This window comes from Neodiprion lecontei, chromosome 1 (assembly GCF_021901455.1).
Source record: "Neodiprion lecontei isolate iyNeoLeco1 chromosome 1, iyNeoLeco1.1, whole genome shotgun sequence".
Taxonomy (NCBI): Eukaryota; Metazoa; Arthropoda; class Insecta; order Hymenoptera; family Diprionidae; genus Neodiprion; species Neodiprion lecontei.
In genome coordinates, this window is record NC_060260.1 from 13,903,904 (window position 1) to 13,930,609 (window position 26,706).

The 26,706-nt window shown below is 35.8% G+C and overlaps 1 protein-coding gene across 7 annotated transcripts in view; it reads right to left on the bottom strand.

The window, feature by feature from the left end:
- Nucleotides 1–863: 863 nt before the first annotated feature.
- LOC107225611 (facilitated trehalose transporter Tret1) overlaps nucleotides 864–26,706 on the bottom strand; it is a 76,307-nt gene continuing 50,464 nt past the window's right edge. For 6 of the 7 annotated variants that reach the window (XM_046731376.1, XM_046731353.1, XM_046731348.1 and 3 more), the window contains 6 exons: nucleotides 17,246–17,521; nucleotides 9,260–9,455; nucleotides 7,175–7,346; nucleotides 6,791–7,063; nucleotides 6,156–6,464; nucleotides 864–2,728 (listed from right to left, as the gene is read on the bottom strand). In XM_046731376.1, the coding sequence (XP_046587332.1) occupies nucleotides 2,300–2,728; nucleotides 6,156–6,464; nucleotides 6,791–7,063; nucleotides 7,175–7,346; nucleotides 9,260–9,455; nucleotides 17,246–17,521 (1,655 nt within the window). In that variant the 3' untranslated portion in view covers nucleotides 864–2,299. Of the gene's footprint in view, nucleotides 2,729–6,155; nucleotides 6,465–6,790; nucleotides 7,064–7,174; nucleotides 7,347–9,259; nucleotides 9,456–17,245; nucleotides 17,522–25,318; nucleotides 25,377–26,706 lie in introns of those variants that run through there. The other variant, XM_015666137.2, reaches the window with a different exon arrangement.

Sequence of the window (26,706 nt, forward strand, 5' to 3'; positions counted from 1 at the left end):
ACATATAAAAGTTATATCATGTGTAATGCGCTATTTACACGCATTTTTAAATCTGGTATTACTACGCCAGCCATATTAAAACCGGAATAACGGCACCGTGTAAGCGTACTTTATGTGAGCCACTGTCGAGCTGCTGTAGGCAGAGAAACGAGCTGATTCGCTGCTGCTCATGTGACCTTCTTACTGGTGGCCTGTCCTCTCAATTTCACAAAATAATCTACTATTAAATTTGGCTATCTTCTTTCAACTTTGATACCGAAACTTCACGTTATCTCTGTTTCAAAACGCTTTCACAATCAATTAATGATTAAAGCTGTAGCAAGAGATATGCGGTATGTGGTGTGAGCTAGATAACGACTGCCAATTGCCGCGTGAGCGCTGTTCGCTCTCCCACTCACGTAATGGCTCGTCGTTAGCTAATTTCGTCAAAAGATATTACGGGAATCATGTTATTGTGGTGAACTAATTTAAGATAAAAATGACAGATTTTGAAAAAATTGATAATGATGAGAATTTGAGTAGCATGCATCACTTGCTACGAGACAATGCGACAAGATAATTTCACATCGACCGGATTATGCGAGAAACAGGCTCCAATCAGTTTAGATTTTTCATATCCCCAATAAACTTATGAGCATTTACATGGAGGAGTAGCATTCGCAGTAAACCAAATTCGGGTCATGGTGAAATATCAAGAGCAAATTAACAATTGCATAGTAATTCAACTTGTTCAAGTAAGTACCGATAATATTAACATGCAACGCTCTAAGTTAAATGCACTCCACATTTGGTTCAAATAGATACGTGTATTCTCTAATGATATATCAGTGTGACAGTAGGTTACAATTGGTATTGTAGAAGGATCATTTTCATGTACAATGTATTTAATTATTGAAGTTCATTATTTATACAAAATATTATCACAAGTATCTTATTTGATGTAACAACAAGATTTGCGGAGGCGATTGTATTCGCAATATGAATGTAAATATATACATTTTTACATGGCGTCACGTTATAGTACGTAGGCTAAGTTATAAGTCACTACATATTATTCTAAATTCTGTATTTGCCTTACAAGCGATACGCTATAAGTATCATCAAACACATATTATATTATGCTGTATTATATATATTACTTATATACACATAATACATTGATACGATGTACAATATTGGATAATAGACTTGAAGTACTTCGTTGTACATCATGATGATAGGAAATAGCTAATAATTAATGAACGATAATATCATATGAGTAGAATGGCAACTGAATACAACTTTGTTCCTTTGCTAAAAGTAATGCGTTGTTGTATGCTCTTAAGCTTTCAAAAACTAAAAAATTATATTACGAACATAATTTATATCCGTCACGTCTATGGTAATTTTTTAAATGTTTACTCCATATCTGTGAAAGCTCTTCATGTATTGACTAAGCTGCAGATAACTGATAAGTGTGCCGCATACGATGTTACATGTCACATGCGATACCTATGTACAGTGGTGTTTAACTAAATACACAAATAAACAACAGCGAACTGTTTATGTGTGTATAAATAATTAAATTCGGCTGAACTAGCATATTACGTACCATTTTTACCCGTATAATTTCTCAACGTTTTAAGTACGTATGTAGGTATGTATAAATATGTATATACGTTCTTCCATGTCAAGCAGGGCACTTCTGACATCATGTTTCGCACGTTTGTTGAATTTTTGTACAGATTTTATAAAATAAACAGACTTTACCATTCTGTTTGTGTGTTTTTTGTTTAATTTCAACCTTTTTCTAAGCTGATTTTTTCTTGCTAAACTTTCTAGCTTCATCTCTCAAGTTATTGTCGGTAAAACAGTATTCGCATTAAACGTTTATTAATTCCGCAGAATATATAGAAAAGTGACAGAAAAATTGTAGTGAAGCAGTTGAATTTTTGATTTATTGCATTCCTATTAATGTGAAAAAATTCTTATATCCAAGTCTTATGAAAGGTGATTACTAGTTTGTCGTCGGTTGATTGTGAGACCGAGTATTATTATTGGAATCATTATTGTCATTTTGTAAAGAACAAAAGCTAAGAGCTTAGAACTCTATGCGTACCCGGTAGTAGAAAGGTCTTAGATCTCAACATTACCATTTGATACTGGATCTATATCATCTGCCGTGACACGTACATACATATACCAGACTACACCCATAGCTAGGGAAAATGTGTGAAATTAAACACATTTTAATTATAAGGAATGTTTGACTCGTATCACAGGCTACTGCAGTATTCGTAACGAACAGCAAAGTTTTTACTCATTGTTTGGTAGGGCTGGAACTACTAGTTGGAATAATATTTCTATGTTTTATTCCATTTAGCTCATCTTGAATTTGTTGGAGTGACTTGCCCTTGGTTTCGGGTAGCAAAAAGTATACGAAGAAGACGCCAGCGAAACTAATTACGGCGAAGATCCAAAATGCAGTATAATTACCCAGGCTAACCTCGATGTTCGAGTAAAATTTTGTTATACAAAATGCTAAAATCCAGCAGAATACCACGGTTAAACTTGAGGCCTTGGATCTCACATCTGAAGCGAAAAGTTCACCCATCACAGCCCATGCGAGAGGACCCCAGCCGAAGCTGTACGTTGCTATGAAGACGACCAACGATACCACAGGTAACCAAGATATAGCAGTCAGATCACTGTTAATATGTTGTAGATAAAAGTAGAGACCAAGAGTGCCCTGCAACGGTCAAAGTAGAAGCAAATTATTATTATATATATATGATACGTTACTATCAATTATGTAATTGAAAGGCGGAATAAGCATTTCTCAATCTGTAATTATGTACGGGAAGAATCACATATTTGTTTTTTTTTTTCATTTCTAAGTACTCTGAATGTCAGGTACGTCAAAAATGTACTCAATGCCAAAACACAATCGTCTATACGATGAAGCTATTTGATGACCTTATTCGGTTAGTGACAGTTTCCTGACCTGCATACGGAATTGATTACCGGGAACTTAATATTTAATGTCTACAAAATTCCACTTTAATGTTATGGAGCCAACGTAACTTTCTTGCTATCACAAATACAAGTACTCTGTTCCACAAGAAGTTAGTTTATAGTTCACACATTTTTCTTGATGAGATAAGTATATGGCAAGCGCGGGTTTAAGCGTGAGCTAAATTTATGAAACAAACTTATTTACAACTAATATTACCAATGATCCGCTTATATAATAATACATTTAATTCCAGAAAACAATATTGCGATAGTAAGAAGCAAATTGTATGTAAAGGTATAATACGTGCAAATGCTTTAGAGGGCTTTATATCCATTATAGGCATGTGTTCATAATATGACGACATCGGTTACTTGATACAGAATGTATCTTTTCTAATAAATAATATATGTAACTTTGTATATTTTATATCACTATAATCTGACGAATGTGAATCGTAATATTCGAAACCGTATTTGTGAATTCAAATCTTTTCATTATAACACAGCTCAACTAAAAAAAATTGTGTGTGTGTGTGTGTGTGTGTGTGTGTGGGGGGGGGGGGGGGGGGGGGGTAGTTTCGGAAGGTTTTGCAAATAAAAACGGTAGGTAGATGTTAATATTTTCACCAGGATTTGAGAGTGACGGAAGACCGATAACAAGTTCGGTAGGATAGTCACATGATGGCAGATTACTGCTGAATTCTACGACATTGGTCCCAAAAATCGTATAAAAGAAAACCTTATCACAGAAGTTTCTGAAAAGTATTACATTTTCAATATATCTTTCACTTTTGTCTGAATAAATCAACTATGACTAAAACCATTGACAGCATTTTTTTGATAAACTTTAGATACCTACTAAAAACAATATCGAATTTTTCATTTAAATATCGCATTTTCACTGATATATGAAAATGTCGATGAAATAGATAACTAGAGTCAATTTTGAAAACCTACGTCTACTCCGAGGGTCGTTGACATCAAATCTTTCTAAGACCACTTAAACATCAAGGGTAACAAAACCACTGTTGACCAGTGTAATATTAATGTATTGAAAAAGTCAGTGAAATCTGCATCAGTGAAGGATTAAAAATAATGCCACATTGTCATAAATGTCTTGTCATTTCGTAGCAATAAATATGGTACAATGCACGCTAAGTACGAATTTGGTGTCTTCCTGTAGACCGTACAGCACATATTATTGATAAGCAAGTCCATACATTACTTACTATTGCATGTCACGAGCAATTCATCACACATTTCTGACCATTTGTCACGGTGATACCACGATCTGTATTCACATTATTACATACCATATTGCAAAATCGAAACCAGGGTAGAACGCGGCTTGATTGAATGTACATTGTAAAAGAAAAGTTACAAGGATTGTACTGTATTCGTATTAAGACTGATACTTAATACGTTATACTTTGTGATTTCGAGTGACGATGTAGCGCATGCTATGTGTTGTGAGACACATGGCAAAATATTTGCATCAACTGTTAGTCCGATGATGATTTAGACTACATGTTTCATTAATATACCGTGTATCCATGAGGAAAGTGCGCACTTTATGCGCGTGCGTCAAGTCGTTCGAATTTTATTGGCTGACAGTTGCTGCCTGATTGAGCAGCCGACACAATACCAATCGTGACGGTCAGAAAATGTCCCCAGGTCCCCACCATTACGTGTGGGCAATTGCTGTCGGTGTTGTTACGAAAACCAGTTCGTCGATTCGGAGCTAATCCGAAGTAAAATAAATCAGGCACGCGTTAATCATGTCAATCAAATCGTCGGATTCCTTCGACGGTCAATTTATTACTGTAATCCGGAAATCATTATTAACAAAATACTATACCAAAACTTCGCGCTTCCCTTGCGAACTCGGTAGAGGTTCATAAGGTTCATAACAACACCGACAGCAGTTGCCCACAGATAGTGATGGGCTCCTAGGGACATTTTCTGACAGTCACGATTGGTAGTGCGTCCGCTACTCAATCAGGCGCTAACTGTCAGCCAATAAAATTCGAAGGACTTGACGCACGCGCATAAGGTGCGCACTTTCCTCATGGATGCACGGTAGACGGATAACTGTCGAGAGTCACGCCATGTTTGAGCTCAACAAATGACCACACTAGTATTAGATTTTTATGACTAACTCGTTTTTCACGGTGAACCATAATGAGAGCCTAACACTCATCTCTTAGTGCAGTAAGTTCTGCATATATCGCAGCAGTATCTGAAACGCGCATACTTCGATTTCCATAGATATGGGAATAGCTTGATACATTAACGAATGTATAAGTATATGTATTGGTATCCACTTCTTGTCCACCGAAGCCATAATGCTGCTACTAGCACTATGTTATCTCCGTGAAGTAGATACCATGTTCGGTTGCACAAACTGCTCATCATTACGTTTTGTTGGTTAAAATACACAAGTGTTTTTCTTTTGTTTTATCCCTACTGATAACAAGTCAGGTTACTCATGTTTAAGCAATTAACAAACGAATTAAACAAAATGTAGATGTTCAACTACTGAACTGAAGTTGTGACAAATTTAAACCCAAATTTTTCACATCATATAATAGGGGCCCCGAGTCTCTTCAAATTAAAAATTAAAGGCCCATTTTTAAAGTTGATACCATATTTTGTAATGCCGTTTTCCGCTAATGCCGGATTGTGCGAAGAGCTTTTATGGGGACTGAGCGTGAGTACCTGTAGCGCCGCGAGTGGCCAAAATTGTCCCTATCGACGGGACTTGCTTTAACTTTGACAAATGGTCTGGCGGTTATATGTCATCATTTTTTCGAAAGAACAAATATGTTTACCGAAAAAAAGACTTCTCCCGGTGTAAGAAAAGTGAAAGTTAGTTGTTGCGCTATCGGTTGTTACGATAGTCTCGGAAATACCGATTAAACCGTTATTAACTGTCCCTATACGACAGGACGATTCAAAACGATTAGTTAATTTCGTGCCATGGCGTAGCGACGGAAGTTTATGATTGGTTGAGGCATTGGCGTAGACAGGGGAAAATGCCCGTCGGTTGGGACTAATAGAATCGATTTGGCGCTGCCGTGAATTTTGCGCACGGTCTCTATAGTCAATAAATTTCATTGTTTTATTGTAAATGATTCTGTTCGCGTGCATTTTTAACTTACCATCGATACTGTTTGACCGATCGACGAAGCAATAAGAAGCAATTTCCTGCCGAGTCTCTCAACGACAAGAGGAGTGATAAAAGAAGCAGCGAGCATCACGCCACCAACAATGATGGTGGCAATATCGCTGGACAAGTTGCCTCCTGCGGCGTTGAATATATCTCCGGTGTAGAACAAAACTACGTTGATTCCACTGAATTGTTGGAAGAACACTAGCGCACAAGTCAACAACAGCGCTTTGAAGTTAGCTTTTACTGTGAACAAGGCGGCATAGGAACTTTCATTCCTGTACGCTTCTTCTACGACGACCTGAAATACAATGACAATATATTTATAGATACTTATCGACATATTGATATAAGGAAATGATTAATTCATCAAGCTTAAAGTGTCAAATCCGTTTTTGATTTGTGGTTAAGCTTTCGACTCGATCTTCGTTTAGCTTTAAAGAGTGAACTTGACTTTATTGAGTCTGATTGGAAAATTGTAAGGTCCGTACAGTGAAAAAACTTTTCTAGTCTAATCGAATGAAGGGTGACAATATAATAATTTTTGTGTAACTGAACTGACTCCAACCAATATGATAAAACTACCATACGAACAATATGATATCAATATGATAACATTTCACGCACCTGCATCTCATCAACTTCTTTTTGGACGCCAGCTGCAGATTTTCCTCTCAGTCTTGCGACAGACTTGATAGCATCATCTTTGCGTCCTTTGCTTAGGTAGTAATACGGACTCTCGGGTAAAGTGAGAAACAATGCAAAAAAGACGAGGGGTACGCAGATACAGGCGATCCATAAAACCGTGTATGATACGTAGGGTCCGATAGCATAGGAGTATAAGAGACCCACAGTAATGAACATTTGGAAGAGAGACCCAAGCGCTCCTCTGATCGGCGTCTAAGAAAGTAACAAATACCACTTTCAAGTTTCGTTGGTTTTCAATTACGTTTCCTTATGCGTTGATATTTTCTTAAGCAATAAGTAGAACGAACGGATGGGTAGCTTTACCTCAGCAATTTCACCGACATACATGGGGAGTGCTGTGAAGCAAAGTCCCGCTGCAAACCCGAAGAAAATTCGTGCTATGTAAAGTTGCACGACGTAAGCGGCGGTCCCTGTCAGTATCCATCCAATAACGAATGGGATTACGCTGGCAAGAAGGGCAGTTTTTCGACCATATCTAAAATTTAAACGCATAATTAACTTTGTACCATTCGAACGAAAATAGAAATATCTGTCATTGTCATGTTCATCCAGCACCTATTTGGTGTTGCATACATTTTGTGGTAGATTAATTTTAAGTATTCTAAATTTAAAACTTTCAGTGGACTGTCTGGGTTAATCAAAAAATAGATTTTGGTATTAACATGTTATTTTCAATCAACGTTAGGAGTTATTAATTGATTTTTTTTCGAAACCAACAACTTTGACGACGTTATTTTTATTAGTGGATCTATGACTCAGAAAACTATATAGAAATATTAAAACGTAAATGATGTCATGGCAAGATTTTATTGTGTGCTACGAAACGAAGCCCCAAGTAGTATACCGTAAGTTTATTACCGACCTATTGCCAACAAAATATAAAGTCAACTAATTTCCGTCAATCAAAAATACACTTTTTAAACCAATATAGACATGACTTATACGTGCTAACTACATGCGTGCGAAAATATGATGTCTAACAAAAATTGTGCTTATTTTATAATTTTTACGTATAGAAAGTTAGACTCATGATATCGGTTAGTGTACAAAGATTAACGTATTTCGATTCTTTTGCTGAACTATGATGACGGCTACACTATGTCTATTTTCGGCCCGTCACTTTCGTCCTAAATCTGCCGTACAGATGTTGCGAAATTGACTGGAAAATCGGGGCCTTTGTGTCAAGTTGTGGCCAATTCTGCGTCAGCATTTTCTGTGACGCCAATAAACCGCCTGTAATCGCTTGGATAATGCTACCAGCTTGGTCTTTCTACCGTAATTGATCTCAAGTCGAAACTTACAATTAGCGCCTAGTTTAAACCATACCTAGGAGGTTCTAAAAATAGTAAAGTAGGTTGTATTTCAATGCAGTGTCGGACTCTACTTTAAAGCTAATAAAGTCCGCAGTTTCCCGAGATTTACCAAGTTTAGGTTCAAAGTAGGGTCTGTCTAGAATCTCCTTCAATTCTTCAGAAGTAGGGATAAATCTGCTTGCTTGAAACTTTCCTCAAACGCTCAAAACCCTACCCCGCTGATAAAGATCTATCGATTCTGATTGATTGCGATTGAAATACAAAAATTACGATTGAAACGATACAAGATGAAATTGAAATCCCAATAAATTGGGTTACACATGAGTTGAATCTTATTTTCCGTTGTTATATATAATTAATCCAGGTATGTAATAATTGATATATTTTTAAATTAGGATTCTATATTTATTGTTAGTGACACAAACTTATAGTTCATAACTATCATCTAATTTCAGTTGAATGTATGCATAAATTTTAGAATTTTGTATATATATTAAAATATTCAATAATTGATTATTTTTAATTAGGCTTCTATGTTTATCGTTAGTGATACCAATTTATAGCTTGTAACTATAATCAATCCAGTTCAGAGTATTAATAAACTTTAGACTTTTGTACTTATGTTAATTTGAAGTTCCTGTTGTTAAAGGGGTTTCTGTATTCGTAAGAGCGTTGAATAAATACACTTGAAATGCAATACTGAATTTTGAAATATTATTGAAACTTACCAAAATTATGTCGAAATAGTCTTTAAATTATTCATTGTTAACACTTGAATGCCACTATAATAATGTATCTATAGAGGACGAGTCACTGGTCCAATTGAAGAGCTGTAGATTGAATATCGATAACAAAGGATCCATCGTCTACTGAGGCGTCAAAGTATGTAAGGTGTGCTACTTTAATTCTTAGGGGTTGGAGGTTCAATGTTGGGCTTGTTCTTAAATTTTTAGGAGTTTGAGGGTGAATGTAGGATTTCTAGGTTCAGTTTCCTTCAAAGTAGGTTAAACAAACCTTGGTAGGGTCAAATGTAGGTGCTAAATTTCGACTTGGGATATAATGATGAGTTACTTACTTTTCAATGACGAACCCAGCACCAAAACCACCGAATGCAGCACCCATTGCAACCAAAGAACCTATCCAAGATCCTTCTTCACTGGTAATTGCCCGGCCAAAAGGGTTGTTAGCATTCGTTGGGGATTCCTTAAGCATGGGTAAGACGGGGCTGGTCCAGCCCATTGCGGCCCCGGTTGCCACGGCACCGCAATTTCCTGAGGAATAAAGGTGACTTTACAGTCTATGATGGTGTACCATTCGTCCGTAAATCGATTTTATTGCTGCAGTATTTAGACGTACTCAATTTCAAAATCTGCATGAAGTAATGTCATTAGTCCAATAAGTATTTGTCAGCACCTTCAACTCCATTCGAAAACGAGACAAATTTGAAGGTTTCTTAGATTGAAAAAAAAAACATTACACTCATCGCATTGTTGTCAACTAACGTATACATACATATATGTAAATTCAACGTGTCCATTCCTGTGTAATTACGGTTTGTTGATTTTCATGCACACACTTAAAATATACTGTTATATCATGCCTTATCATACAGTAAATGACGTTCAGTGGTTCTCAATCGGGCGATCTTTACAATAGGGAGATGATTTCCCAAAGGCGGTTTCTGCTTTTTCTAAATACTCATTTCCTACGCGTATCGCTACTTCACGAGTATACTTCTGACGACAATATATTTGACTTTCACTGTCTTAAAATCACGTTCTTTATACTTTCCACAATGGAGGTACGACGAGATATTACTTGTCGTATTTCAACCTACAATACAACCGCTTGGATTGTTTATCGGCAATAAAGATGACTGACTTTTTGCACTGAAACACGTGAATGAAATATACGATTATACCTACTCAGCTAATCGTCGTATAATCCTGAAATTTTCCATCCACAATGGATTGTGTGTTTGCTGCGCATGATCATTCTGTGTTACTGCGATGAGCACATTCTCAATCTGATTACAACATGACCGTAGTTTCATTCTCGATTCGAACGTCACGATAACCAAGAACACATGTTTCTTTTTATCGTTGTGTTTTTTAATTTCATTTCGATTACGTATACCGAATGCCAATATGTGTATACTAAATGTTAGTAATAATGACACCATTTTTTATCAGTTGGTTAGTTTGATTTACGGTTTTTATCATTGCGAAACTATATACAATAATATATTGATGATGTTATCGTAAATTGTCGTCACTTTATATATTAATTTGTAACGTTAGCATTCGAAAATCCTCTAAAGTTAAAAAAATCATTATATATCAATATCGCTGCTGTATTGATAAGCAAAGGATTACCGAGGGTTTAATAATAGACCCCAAAGTCCACTAAGAAAATTCCGTACTTCTACTCATGCACGCGTTGTTGAATTTGTGTGTTAGTTGGGTTTCGTGGATCATTATTCCGCATTAAGAAACTTACAGGGTGAGCCATTTTAAGAATGTTTGACATCCATGGGTGAGGCCAGGCAGGTCTAATTTGTACGGAACGTTGTGTTATAAATTACAAGCTTAAAATTAATCAACAGCGGCCAGCTCATTTCTTTAACTTTAAACGGCCCATACGTTTGATAAACTTTATACTGCTGCGTGCAGTGCTTCTTACACCTAGCGTGAATCCTGTTCGAACTTAAAAGTGCCACATCTCTGTAGTATTTCAAGCTATATGATTGACAAACGAAACTGGTTAAATTCATGTTTAAAACATTGTAAAAATTATTTTTCTCAAGATATTTTACTAATATCTGATCATAGTATCATTAGCGGCATTTTTTTTTGCAGTAAAGTATAGTCATGTAATTTTGAAATTAATTTTTTTATGCACGTACATGAAGTTGATCGTGTGTCGGGTATCTTGTTTGATCTGCATGTAACGTCAGTCTGTCGAAAAAAAATTATAGCCTATAGGTATCTTATGCACTGAAGACCCAGATATCAATGACAATGAGGCTGACAACTGTTGAGTTTAGATTCATGGCTCTCAAATTATTTGGATACGCATTATCAGGACGGAACAGCTAAGTATTGATAATTAAGTGGGTTAAATGCGTGGAGCAGAAACAGAGCAGTTCCAATTCCATTTAACAATTGATTTCAACTTTGCAACTTTGTTTCAATGTGCAGCTAGAAAGTTCATATAACATTGCAATGGAAGTCCACGGAAGTAAATTGCGAATATGTTTTGTCATGACGGCGAAAAATTTTCTGTCGTAAATCACAATAATTCTGAAAAAACATTCATAATTAAATATGACTGAAAATTACCGATAGATATAATTTCAACATAATTAGTAAATATTATGAATAATTTGTTTTCCTTGCATCTATCTTTCATTTTGGATATGATATCAGCATAATGTCTGGAACTGAATATTTATGGTTTGATGGTTGCAAATGGGTGTTAAGTATCTGTATTAAAAAATAATGCTTTGCAAATTCCGAAACCCTTCCGTTCGTATGTATACGTATTTATATTTTATATTTTCTCAAAAGTGAGTATTATTTTTTATACTGCAATGTTTCTTCTGTGCGATTTCTACTTAACGCAATGTATTTTTTCAGGAATACTTGTTTATGTTCACTATAATGCAGTTGAATCCAGTCTGGATACGGAGTAGTGCAAAAACAACAGATTTGAAATACTATATCTTCAAAAGGTATCTGAGAAGTTCCACGGGCCTATACTCGTGCAGCACTCATGATTCGAAATGAATATATTATTCATCATGACACTTTTATTTTTAATTATGTTGCGCTTGAATATATTTTTGCAATCGGGAAGAAAACTCGTTCTGATTTTTTCATTGTGTTCTCTATTTGATTTTTTATTTATACTTGTCGAAGTATTCAACTTGTTGTGTTCTGTACCTTATACAAAGTTAAATAAAAATCCCAATGCTTTTGATGGGAGCTCAATTGAAGTGAGATGTGTACTGCAAAGAATAAAAATTTTGAGCACACTGTAGCGAGCTGGAGAAACCCCCAATGGTTTTTAAAAAATATGAAACACAAACGGAACTCATCTTTATGTACTTCGCATATAAGGTGAGGGCCAACAAAGTAGATATTTTACAATCAGCTTAGTTATTTCTGAGGAGTTGCGAGCACGTGACCCTCGATTTGGTATGAATCGTTCATGTGGCTTATAGGCTAAATGAGTTGGACACACCTATTGTATACGCTAATGTATCACTACGAATTAATTTTGACGTTAGTATGTAGTGTACGCGCATAAATATTTAAAACGCAATTAAATATCTATGAGCTACCTCTAAACTTGGCACTTGTCCGTAGGCACTGTATCAATACGAGCAATATTCATCATATATAACTACGGAGTATTTATTTTGAATAAGCTTTTACCAAGTTCAAAGTACTACTCTGACGTGTTCATTGTCCGCAAAATGGACAGAGGAATAGTTAAACATTTTCCGGAAGCTCGTTTTATACGCGACGACTTATAGACTGGCCTCTGGCTATAGCTTTGACAATGTCGCACTAAAAGTTCGTTCAACCGGTACATAAAGTTCAAAATCCTTTAGGGACACTTTGATACGTACGTAAACCGGTGAAAAAAACAAATTTTAAATGCAGATATTAACCTCCTCCCGCATGAAGGCACATTTGTAATCACGCAGCAAAACAATGATTGTGGCGTCAATCGTGAGAGCAGCGGTAAACCCTCTGAAATTCCTGCTTCTCAAAGGGTTAACCTCCGTTCCCAGATCGATATTTTTGATCTTCGAATGACCGAACGATTGTTATTTACGTCCGAACCATACCAATCATCAATACAGAGTTTTCGTACGTATTTCGGGGTGCTGCAATGTGTTCCACCTGTGTTTTGCGGTAGAATAAGGGAAGTAAATATTTTCTTTCTTATTTACAACGTATATAACCACCTCATCATAAATAGAGAATTGCAGTATTGATTGGATACACATGGCACTAAAATACATATGTGTCTTATGTGCATTTGAGGTTTATAATCGATGTAAGGTAAACGAGGGGTTGAGCTCAGTCGAGAAATGTTTTCAAATCCTCGAAATCTCTAGAATGTTTAAAGTCTCTTACAATTTGAAATCTGTTTGAAAAATCACTCGAATTCTTCAGCAATACTTTGAAATCTTTTGAAATACTCTGATATTTTTCGAAATTGCTTGAAATATTTTGAAATTTATTGAGATCAGTTGAAAAATTTCAAATCCCTTGAATTTTTGTAAGACTTAGAAATTTTAGCAATCTTGTACTCAAGTGTACAGCCAAATTTGAAGAGAAATGGGGTATTTATGTGAACTTAACTGGGTACCTTATCTGTATGATATACACAAATGTAACCACATTCATATCTCTATGTGATATTTACGGACCTGGACCGGACTTTTGCTTCATATTTTGAGACCACGAGGGCCCACGAGTGAATGGTTTTGATCACAGCATTCTTTTTTTTTCATACATGAAATAAATTCCTGCGGGTAGAGGTCAACGATGAATGATGAACAAATTTTCTGCATTTCAAGATATCGATTTTTAACACAAGCCATGGCGGGCTAATTTTAGCTCATAAATATTTCACAAACAATTAAGTCATCATCCACGGTTTTGGCTCCACTCAAACATGAGGAACACGTATTTTATGAACTGCCCTCTTTTTAGTGGCAGCGTGAGATATCAGGGCATGGATTTCGGTTTGTGTGTTTCTTTTCATTCCTTTCTGTACCGTGCAAGGTTTGTAGCATGTCATGCATAGAACTGCATGCATTGATCACAATGACCTACACAAGTGAAAGTTTGCCAATATAAATATGTTGACGAGAAGTTGCTAATTAATCGAATACGATTTTGTAACGTGGAAATAGTATTCAACGCAAAAGTGACAACGTAAAACAAGATCTCTGGCAGAGAACCACTGCAACGGGTCGGTATTCATCCTGTGATACTCTGTCGTGCAAGAAAATAATTTAATAAAGCAATGACCATTACACATATCTTATATGATAATAACGATACTGCATGCAGTAAACACCCGGATTTAATCCGTCATCTGATCGTAGTAAGTATCTGAGTATCCAGTGTTTCCTCGATGTGTTACTGTCATGTGCCTAATCAACATTCTGATAATGCAGATTGTATGAATCTAGTGGGTTCAAAAGTGAGAAACAAAACTGATGCCATCGCTTTGATGAAAGACCAATAAGATCTTGACATTACTTGTGAGGTGCTGAGAACTTTATCTCGATGAGTGGAAGCAATCAAAATTGAAATTGTACAAGCTGTTCCACTTCGCAATCACCGTAAAGTGTGAAAACTGAAACTGCGGATGAGAATCGATCCAACCAAAATCTGCTGGTGAATGGTAAGTTTTATACTGGTCCGTGAAAGTTTTGTGAAGCGAGCATTGCGAGTTCGCTTGTGTATGCAGACATCTATTTGTCGACGTTCTGAATGCTGCGATATCACATTGTGTGCAATTTCTCTGTTTTTAAGTATGTAACCAGTTAGTAGGCGTGTTCAATATCGTTCAATGTCAAAAGCATGATTGGAAGAGGCTTAAATTTGACCCTGAGAAAAGTTGATTAGCTACATCGAAGTCGTGTGCTCAAAGTTTTTTGCAAATAGTTGAAACAAAATCTCACCGAATTGCCGTAAAATAGAAGAAGATAGTGCCAGTAGTGGTACTAAGAAAAGTTTGATTGCTGACAAATTGAACAAAACTTTTGTTACTGCGATAGTTTGAGAGCGTATATAATTGGTTTGTGGTTTCACAGAAATGATTTAATCTGTCCTTGTATGTAATCTTGTTTGATTACGTATTTCCTGCAGTGCCAAGAAAGTAGCTTACTCGTTTCGCAAGTAAAATATTTATCCAGTACAATAATTTACAAATCAGGTTTGCGCAAACACGCTTGATTATGTTCACATATGGAAAAAACATTTGAATCGAATAATTACGGTAAAAAAGCTACATATTTCAATTTGTCGTTGTTTCGGGTCATTTTGACCTACGGATTGCACTGCAAAACTAGCGATCCTGACATATCGCAAAAAAACAATTTTTTCTACCAAAGAAAATTTGACCAGCACTTCGGAATTATTTCATTTGATTCAAAGAGTTGTTATAATCATCAAGAAGAGTCGAATCTCGGCCGAATAGCTGTTTCAATCAACGTGAAAAGCTATCTGCAGAATTGATACGAAGCGTTCACGAGAACGAAGTATCGTATGATTATCTTTCGAATATACTTGTGAATTGGCAGGTGATTATTGAGTAACCGTAATTATATCGAACTTGCCAAATGGATCAGATCTTAACGCGATAAACGTTTACTAAATATTATATGATATTTACAATCTCTGGTATGATCTGTAATTAAAGTCGACAGATTGGAAGTGTTTTGATAAATTTACTATTATAATTAACTGAACTGGCAAAAGTAATCTTAGAATGGAAAGTATCCTTGATATAATAACTATTTAATCGTATGACAATTTTGCATTTCATTTTTCTCACATATCATCAAGGTATACTGCAATAAAATGATAATGTATCAAATTTATTGACCCGACATATCGCAGGGTCTTAGCATTGACAAGGAATCGTTCGATTATTTTGTGTCGCAATCAAAAGAAAAAAAGAAGGTCATTCGATAATCAATAAAGAAAAAAAGCAAAACCTGCATGTCTACAAATAAGTCGTACGAACAACAACAAAGAAAATCCGATGTACAATGATTATCATTCCGTCTGTGTATAATAGCGGACGTTTCTTGTGTCTTCCAGTTATCGTATTTGCACACATTTTCTCGATACGAACTTGTCGATTGGTCAACGAATAATTTTGATGGATTGAATGGCGGTAAAAGCGAGCGACAGTGAAAATACTGAATAAATACATAATAGATTCCAGGTACATTTATTTCTGGAACGAAGTATACATCGACATAAGTCGGAGCCTATAAGAAGTTTCGGACACGCGTCCGTGCAAGTTGGTTGCTAAAAAACGAACTGGCGAATGTCAAATAATGACATTGAGGAAATAGCAAAGTTTTTTGATCGCCACAGGATCTATCAGCAGGTTCCCGAACGCGTATAGTATTGTGGAACCCCAACAGCTGGTAAATAAGATCAAAATCTAGAAGTTCGTTATGTTCAGAGTATATATTTAGATCGAAGGTCCGGGGTGGCGCGAGAAGTGCGTGAACTTCGCGGCATGTGATGCGTCAAGAGGCGTGTAGGCCTACGCGATAGATTATATTTAGTCACCGATACCAATATACATTCTTTTGTCAACATACAATGGCCATTACCCATCGAATTGTTTTTCATTATTAAAATTTGTATTCATTTTAATACTGCCATCACATACTTCATATTTTTATCTAACGATTATTATTGTGATAACTCCAGGTGTGAAGTTGAAACGCTATAGAGACCGGTTTTTGTTTGCATTTTTGTACGTATTTTCCTCGTTCACGATCTTGAACTTAAGAAAAGGATAAACGAGCGCGGGCTTCTTCATAACAAGGATTAAATTTATTGTTTCCTTGTTTTCACAGATTTTTGATGAAGTATAGTATAGTAGTAACCCACTAACGACACACAAATAAAGAAATAAAAGTTATAATTGATTACGATATAACGGGCCAAGTTTCGGTCGGATAAAAATGTTGTGTCATTAGGCGATAGTGCCGACCGAAATAACTTAACTATTGGACTCGTATCAACTTTGGCGTAACGACACTTTTTATAATATAATATATTTAAACGACGTACCATGTCGAATAGTTTTTTTCAAGTTTTCCTTGCACCGATCGAGTACTTGACGGTACTTGTAATTTGAATTTCACTCACTATTATACGTATACATACGGTGTAAGTATATGTACGTGATAAGCGGGAGGACAGACCCGCCGAGGTGAAAACACTTGCAACAGGTGGGTGATCAGTGAATTGTCGCCGAATGAGGGATCAGTGGATATACTAACCCGCGAAGGAACCGAGGTACTGGAGTAACCTTGAACCTTTTTCCGTCATCTCGGGGTCTTCGTAGAGGTGGCGACGGACGTGATGATCGATATCGTCGGCCGGAGAAAAAAATTGGGTTTCTTGAAGGGTGTCCGAACCGTTGGCGGTCTGCGAATCACTTGCGGGTACGGGACTGTACTCGTACTCTTTATGCGTCCGCCCCTCTTGGCCGCCAGGCGGCTGGTGGGAGTTGGCTTGTTCATTTCGCATCTCGCTATCGCCGTCCTGTACGAATTCTGTAAGAAGATGTCGATTTCTTATCAGCATCATATTGCCGAGTAGTGGACCTGCCACGCCTACAGGTTATACTTATCCAAAGCTATATCTATACATATTTGTGCCATTTGGCTTCCTTCTCAAGATGATCTCGAATTATTATTGCTCAATTATCTCCCGCTCGAATTTTTAGCGCATGATACTGCGTTACGCAGATTTTTAGTACTTTTTTAAAGTATATCTACGTATGTAAAACATGTATTACGTAGTACATACATACATTTGGTTGACATTCATAGGATGTTACTTAATTAATGACAACAGTTATAACAACGCCACTAGATAATGGGCATCGTACCACTTGATACGTATCAGTTATTGACACATTAACACCCAATTATTGAACCTGTTATTTTCCAAAATTACAAACCGACGAGACAAACTATGAATTTCTCGACGCCTAAGCGGAATTGCTAGAGGGTTAGACACTACAAACTTATTTTTTGATAATTTTCGAATTAATCGTCAAACAGATACAACCAGAAAAGGTCAATAATTGGGACTGGGTCAATAACTGGTACACTTGGGGATAATGAATCTGAGACGGTCGATTTTTTACACCAGACAGTTATGTTGGCAACACAGAGAAACCTACAGCGTCATAGTGGGCCGAGCGCGAAACAAACTCAATCTCAATAAACATAACGTAACCCATGACCGTCGAATCTAACCTTAGACTACTGCGGGGATAATGACTTGTTCGATTGACACGTATTCTAAGGTTATATTCGATGGTCATGGGTTTATGTTTATTGAGATAGAGTTTGTTTCGCGCTCGGTCGACTATGGCGCTGTAGGTTTCTCTGTGTTGCCAACATAACTGTCTAGTGTAAAAATTTATATCCATCTCAGATTCATTGTCCCCAAGTGTACATTTACTTTATGGGAATTTTAAAATAAGATTCATCATCCACATCTATAAAAAGAAACGCTCGTCAACAATCATAATCATATATGTACTGGGAATCTCCTCATTACAACTTTTATTAAGGAATGGTTTCTTGCTATTGCAAAATGTGCGGAATATCAAGTTAGCAGCTGAACGGATCACGAAAATAGAAACAGAATTAGCCTCGTCAATATACTGAAGGTACGTACACAGAAGTAAAATTTATTCGATTTTCATGTACGTGGCAATTGTGTGGACAATACTTTTTGGAGTATCAGAAATCACAAGGGTCGAAGTAAGAATTACTCATTGGTACGATGAAGTTATATTCGCGAATATTCTTGGAACTTGTAAAATATCGCAATCGAAGTAATTTTTACTTCACGGAAGTATCGTCCTGCATATAATTATCACCACGTCTACAAATAAAACTGTTTTTTTTTGTGCGGACTCAAGTTCTGACCTAGGATAATTTTTATGTTATTTAGTCGGATACGAGTTAGTAAATCGATTAAGATTTGCACTGTTTACAATTTTCAACGCTTCTTCTTCTTACGCAACAGACTTTATGCGTCAAGTGATGGATGGTTGAGGCAGAAAATACGCACGCAATGACAGACATAAACATATTCACAGAAACGATACTTCGGAAATACTATTTCACTCGACATCTGTAAATATCAATTCTTCCGTTATATTTGTGCCCTTGAAACCATTTCAAGTTTCAACTCTCCTCATTTCTAACTTTCTGCTTTTATATTTCTGGAGACAGGGCAAGTTACTTGATAATAACCCCGAAAGTAAAACGTTGAATGTTAACGACGCTGCGCGCGTTTATGTCACCAATTTTTGTCCGACGATATTTTGAGATCGAATCATCGGATTTTTATGAATTTTTTGGTCAATCATGCAGATTCCTCATAATTCAGAACCAATTAGATTTGCACCATAACTGGTATTCATGTTCTTGAATTATTTCTAAAATTCAAAATCTTTCTAATATTCTTGTTTTCGCATATAACACGAATGGCGAGAACTTCTAGGAACGGCTAATCGAGCTGGTCGATTTTCCCGGCTTGTTTTATGCAGTATAATACGGAGACTAGGGATATAGGGATTTTTTAAATTTTACGATATTTGAGCTTCATGCTACTTTAAAGCATGTCAAAGTTTATCTGAGTTTGAACGAATAGAAGTACTGCGACTTTTCTTAGATAGGAAACGGTAGGGATGCCAACCCAATACTCACGCGGCTTAGGGGGATTGCGTTTAACCATACCGGGGTATGTCGGAGACATTCTGTCTCTCTCGCTCTGCGTTGTGATTGGTTTATGCAATTGCACTAGGCTGCGCGAGTATTGGGTTGGTATCCCTACCGTTTACTATTTACGAAAAGTCACCATATAATACAGTTAGGTAAACAATAAAATTGTATAACTGAAAACTGTTTGGAAATTATACATACCTTACGAAACATAGGGGGAAGAATCAATTTGCCTGATAGTAACAATCTTAGAAAAGACAATTGTGTGAAAAATGAAAATTTTGGTCGAAGACGTTTTCATTTTGGTTGAACATTCTGGAAATGTGAACGAAATACTTCTTGTTCAAAAATCATTCCGCTAGAAACATGTTATTTTTCTTCTATTTATGCGGTAAGAATCTCTTTTCTAAACAGCGAGTAGATGAAAAATTGTTCTGTTCCCTATAATTATAACGAACGGTTGCCGATGTTGAATAAACCAAAATGAAATCCATAACATTTAAACTTTTAGTTTATCAAACTGTTTTTGTTTATTGAGAAATTGTCTTCTTTTTCTTCTCTTTCTTTTGCTTTAGAAGAAATAAAAACGATTCAAAATAAGTATCCATATTCTCCGCATTTTGAAAATTGCTTTTAATTGGTAGAAACTTTGCATCGATTCGATTACCTATTATTGGCTCTGAACTACTTGCTTACCCTTGCACTTGACTTAATATTGCAATAGAAAACTGATAAAATTCGGGGACAGACATAAACAATACTTGAAATTGAGATTGTTCAGCGTGATAAAATATGTTATTCGCTGCTTGCAAAGTACTTCTACGCCGTTCACAAATTCTAGCATCCAAATATAAAAAGCGCGTGCTGACTAGAGTATTTTTACACGCCCGGTTGGTGAAATGCGCACGTAGGCTCTTGTCGTATGTTACTTATATGTGTGTGTACAGCGTACACATAAGCCCGATTGATCTTGAGTGCGCATATAAGGAGCGTACTAGCTTGAGCATTTTTCCTCGGACAAATGTTCGTAAGCGCAATTTTTGGCACGGGTGAAAATATACGTTGATGCGCGCGAACTGTGCTCTGTAAAATCCGCTGTACCAGTTGAATAGCACATGAATGTGGAACAAAGATATTCAAACAAATGTTCGCATATATTGTGACGCATAACATTAAACGTTCAAAATGAAGATACGAGTTAAATTCGGTAAAATGGAAATTTACCAATAATATAAGTGAATACTCGTCATGTCGTAAGAAAATTTTCACTGATTCAGATTTATAGAGTTCATGTTGCACAATCGCCAACCACGGGAATGCCTATGAAATTTGTCATTGTGAAAAACATCACGAACCGAGTAAATTTTCTTGAACTTGAAAACACGATTCATCAGTTACGTGACAAATACTTTTCAACATGTATGTATGTCAGGGTGTGCCAAAAAAAAAAAAATTCTTTTCAAATGCGCATTAAAATTTCGGTAGAACATCTCAAATAGAATATCTCAGTCTCAGTCAAATATGAGCTCTTAATACTCATATTTAGAGGTGACTATTTTATTTTTTCTGTTTTCCATTTAAATATCACGTAGAAAAAATCTAAAAAATTGTGCACTTTTTTTCTCGGAAGCGGCTTGACTTATAAACTATCACAATACATATTCTTATAGGAAACATGAGAAAAAAGTACAATGTAGGGGAGGATATTTCTAAGAAATAGCATTCCCCCACCAAGGAGCTCGACGTGCATTTATGGCGTTTTGAACTGCGACTCGCGCAATAGAGTTGCCAAAAGTTCATAACAGCTACGCTATTTTTTTCCAATATTTCACTTTTGTTGCCGGCCCAATTGCAAGAGTATTTGGCAAAGTTACGGCTACGCTTTGTTTAACCAGAGTAGCGGGGAAGCCACTAAGCTTTCTTGCTTATTATAAGAGGCCCTATTGAGAGAGTCGACTGTACTGATAGAAATTTCTTAACTATAATCGATAACGAGATATTCAAAATGACTCAATGTTTATAGGCAAATATCTCGGACTCGGTTAGCGGTAAGAAACTTCTATCTCAGTACTTTTTTTTATAGAGCGTGAAATTTGTATAAAATGTGGGTGAAAAATCAAGAGTTGGGTGGCGTCGGTCAATCAAATTTTGCAAGCTTCCACCACTTCTAGTTCCAAAATGGCAAATTTTGAAACTTTTCGTGTATCGTAATCTTCGTAAGAATTACATAACCAATTCTGAAGAATTGCAGATAGTGTTAAATCAAGTATTAGACTAAGAAGTGCCACTAAAGATTTGAAACTTCTAATATTCCCAGTTACATAGATGCTGCATTACAAAAAAATGGATTGATCAAGTATTCGATGGAGATAAGGCACATTTTTTTCAACATTTCGCGATTTCTGGCTATCAAACGGCGGCCAGCCAAGCTTCAAAATGACTGTTGTACGTTTGACCTGATTTTTAAATTTGGAAATTTTTTGATTTTGCCATTTTTCCTTGGGCTCGGTTGTTCCAGAATCCGGCGAACGAAACTGAGCCACTGCTGGAGGCTGTGAATTGGACAATGAATTGGACGACCGTTCCTAACCTAAATATGTGAATTAAAATGAGGGGAAGGGAGGCTCATGTCTTTAGCATAATGGGAAACAGTTTTTTTTTCTCATCTAGCGTGAACAAAATTTCAATTGGCCCAACTCTAAAGAAGATGGTATAGTCCGCAACCCTTATCGGCCGCGTTGAATGTCTCTTACTCCGACTATTATCAGAGCCTATATGCTTTAGCGAAAAAGTTGCAACTAGCGCAATTCTACATGATAATAATAATTTAGTTTTACTCAACTACATTGCTAGAATATTCATTTCTGTAATCGAACTACTACTAATTGCAGGAATCATTTTTTTGGTGCTATTCTCCCATGAAAGAAAGAAGTTATCGAATAATTTTATTCGCTGTTACATGTATAATAAATCGTGCTACATGCGGTATTTTCACGTTACTGATACGTCGGATCTGAGGATTATAAGAATAAGTGACTATTATCAGAGTCTTGCTCGATTGATAAAGACTAACTGTAGTATCCTCTTAAGAAGAGACCGAAAAAAGAAACAGTAATTCTCATATTTTCTACAACGCACGTTCCATGTGAAGTATGTCACACCGCCTAAAGATAATCTGTGCACTTGATACTATTGGCGTTTTATCTAAAACTATTACGTTATACAGCCGTAAATATAAGATATTGTAATTCGCTATTCACATAACAGCTCATTAAATCATATATTCTGACAAAGAAACAAGAAAGTAATGGATTTAAGCGATCGGTTCATTGGCAAACACAGTAGCTGATTACTTAATTATGTGAATAAAGTTTTCCACACTCTAAAATTTGGTAATTAACTAACTAACGACAACTAATGATTTAATGAATATTTGTTGTTAATACACAGCTTCGATATCTAAGGTATCTCTTGTGAAGTATCTAGCTCAAAGAATTAAAGAAAGCATACCGAGGAAAATTTATAATTGCGGCTACTATATTTAGTCCTTGACCACACTGAGAGAAATTTTTTGTTTCGGTTACCGCTCAGTTCTTAACTATTTTCATTTTTTACCACAATCGAAAAATATAGTTCTAGGTACAAAATGAAAATTAGTTTTGTAGCTGTTACCGGAAAGTCTAGGATCTGTTACTATTCTTTCTCATTATGATCATTTTTACTATATTTTCTTGCGACTGTTGCGAAAATTTAATGCTTGTGCAACAATAAATTGATATTAAAGCCTTATTTAACTAAAAAAGTACAGTAAACCGAACGAACTGATTTTGCGTTGCAATTACCAAAAAAGGATCGAAAATAGCGCAAAATGGTTACGTGTACCTCGTTTTTCGTAATTCCAACAATATTCAAACGGTTTTTTAACAAGACCTGTTTTACTGAATTTTTCTAGTTACTATAACAAATGAAATTTTTCTCAGTGCATTTTTAGTTCGTACCATTACACAAAATATAAATCTGGGTACTAGCCTTAAGCTAATCATTGTCACGATTTTCCTGTCACTTTTGAAATAATCTGTAGTATGCAAAAATAAAGCCAGAAAGGGCTTTTATATTCGATTTGTGTGCTAATTCTAAACTATTTTTTTGTGTTTTTTGAAAACGGCGATACGCACTCTATTGTCCCTATATGGCATTCTATAATTTGTGAAGAACAGATTTCAGCTAGCACGCAAATATTACCAAAATCATGAAAAATGTACGTTTTTAAGACTGTACATTGAAACCGCGAAAACCAATTTTGACCATTATACCCTGCGTGGAATTCCCAACACGCTCAGTTTCAAATGTCGTTTTTTATACAGCGATAACATTGTGATACGAAAATTAACAAGTTGCGACAAATAGCGACGGTAAATTGCTTCCAAACGACGGTAATCTTCAGTTCCAGTAATGCCCGATAGAGAGCGATAAGCGCATGAATTCATCGATCCGAAGATTTACGGGGAATTCAGAGGATAGATTGATCATTATTAATCATTCGTTTCGACACTCGATGCTTCGGCGAAAAAAAAGTATCAAAGATACTGAAAAAAAACAAAGATCATGAGGATTGGATTGATGATATGGCATTTTTAGAGTGACTTTCACCCGATGCATTCAAACTCTTGGCAATTTAGATTAAATCGATACTTGTAAAAAAAGAATCGATTCCATGTTGATCAAAAGTTTGAACATTGCGTATTAAACGGTTAATTACACGTTAAAAAGATCGATTCTTCAAGAATTGATCAAGAATTTCACATCACTATATATAAAACAGCTCTGATAATGGTTTTTGAGCGATTCACGATTGGCAATTGTCATCAATCCGCATATTCATATTACAACATTATTATTGCATGAAATAAAGACGTTTTCAGATGGTCATGTATGACATTCCATGTACAGCATATTACTGTTGAGGTTTTATCACGTGTTGTAACGACTAGATTTCAATAATAGTGAGAATGAGTCATACAGATGTACTTGATGATGCAGAAAAAGTAAATGTACTTCGATTTTGGTTAATTTTACGTGCTAAATTAAACCTGTACCTCATAAATCATCGAATACCTAAGCAGCAATCGATTTGAAATCATTCGTTTGAAGAAATTTTTGAGAAAATTATTCGAGCTGTGAAAATTTGAATATAACATCCCTTTCGAGCCTTATTTGACTCAAGAATGTAGTAAACTAATCGAACAGATTTATGTTGCCCTTATAAAAACATGGAGTCTTGACAACTAAAGTTACACTAAGTACATATATTCGTTCACTTCTACGAGATTTTCTTATAATTCTTGCAATATTCACATGCTATTTTGACGATGTCCATGTTATTAAAACGATACCCAAACGCTAACAAAATTGAATTTTTCCCAGGGTATCAACTTCGTTATTACACAAAATTATTTTGAACAGAGTTACCTTACACGAGTAATTGATCGTAGATGAAAGTAGTTCACGCATAATTTAGTCAGCATAACAATTGTTTCTCCGTAAATTTCACCTCTTGTGAAATTTTTTTAACAAGAAAAAATGTATTGCGCAATGCAGAATTACCTTAGTTAAAATTATTCAACACAAATTTATTGCACACAAATTATTCCGCTGCTCACCCTCTGCCGTTCGGTGAATTTATAAGTCGTTACTAACAATTATCGCTACCGGCAGGTGTATGTTAGCCTATTAAGTCGCTGTTTGTACAGCTTTTACCTCTCGATCGATCGAAATACCGTGGCCGATCGTGTGAATATGAAAAAATGAGTCATTGAATAGCTGCACAGGCGCAGAAGACTGTGTCAATAATTGGGCATAACATAATTTAATCAGGCGTTGTAGTGATAAATAAAGGCCATTGAGAATGTGCCAAATAAATATACGCAGAAAATTGTTGTATAGATTGTCAATTGATGAAAATTTATTTTATATAGCATAATTTTCTGTTATACGATAATTTCGTGGATATAATATTTTTGTATTCTGTGGTCTTTTTCACCTTACGCAAAGGTGATTAGACCCATAATAACACTAACAAGCATACACATAGATCTTGATTCAGGGAGAAACAAGCGGCTGCAGGCTGGTCATGAGCCATCCTAAAAAAAAAATAATATCCAATGCGAGTTTCGAACTACAAATTCAGATTCGTGATTGGCGATTTAAAAGCCCTTAAGTATTACATGAAAATATGGCAAATTTTTAATGTTTTGAACCACTATAATGGATTCATCATTACGAATCTCGGAAGTCTGACCTTGGATTCGTTATCACTGACTCGAAAAATCTCCGACTGCTAATTTCTATCAAAATCCGAATATTTTTCAATTTGTTTTACACCATATTGGATTCGCCATTTCAGATTTCGTAAATCTGACCATACATTCGTGATCAGCTACCCAACAAACCTTCGAATACCAATTTTCAGAAAACTCCAAATGTTTTTAATATTTTTCAGCATATCGAATACGCCAAATTTAAATTTTGCAAATTTGACTTTAGATTAGTGATTGTGACTCAAAAAACCGTACGGTACCAATTGTCGAATCCATTCATCCATCGTCAAAATATCATAATTTTTATTGCATTTTTTGGAATCTTGTTATTGAAATAAGTCAAAAGGCAGTTAAACGATCAAAGCCACAATCTCATCAGTTCTAATCGTCGAACAAAAAAATTTATCACTCACATGCACATATGCATTCATTCGTACATGCATTCGTACATACAGACGTCTATCCGAACATGGGCGGAGGTGATTCTCCAAATCTCGAAACGTCGAGATCTAGTGAAAACTCAACTTTTCATTTTCAGGGTGTTCACAATAACTTCCTTTACTCTCTGAAAACAGATAAACGAGAAGTTAAAAAGAACGCCCATCTTAATAATCAACGATTTAGCCTTTCCCTTGTTTCTAACAATGGATGGGCAAATATAATCATCTTCAAACG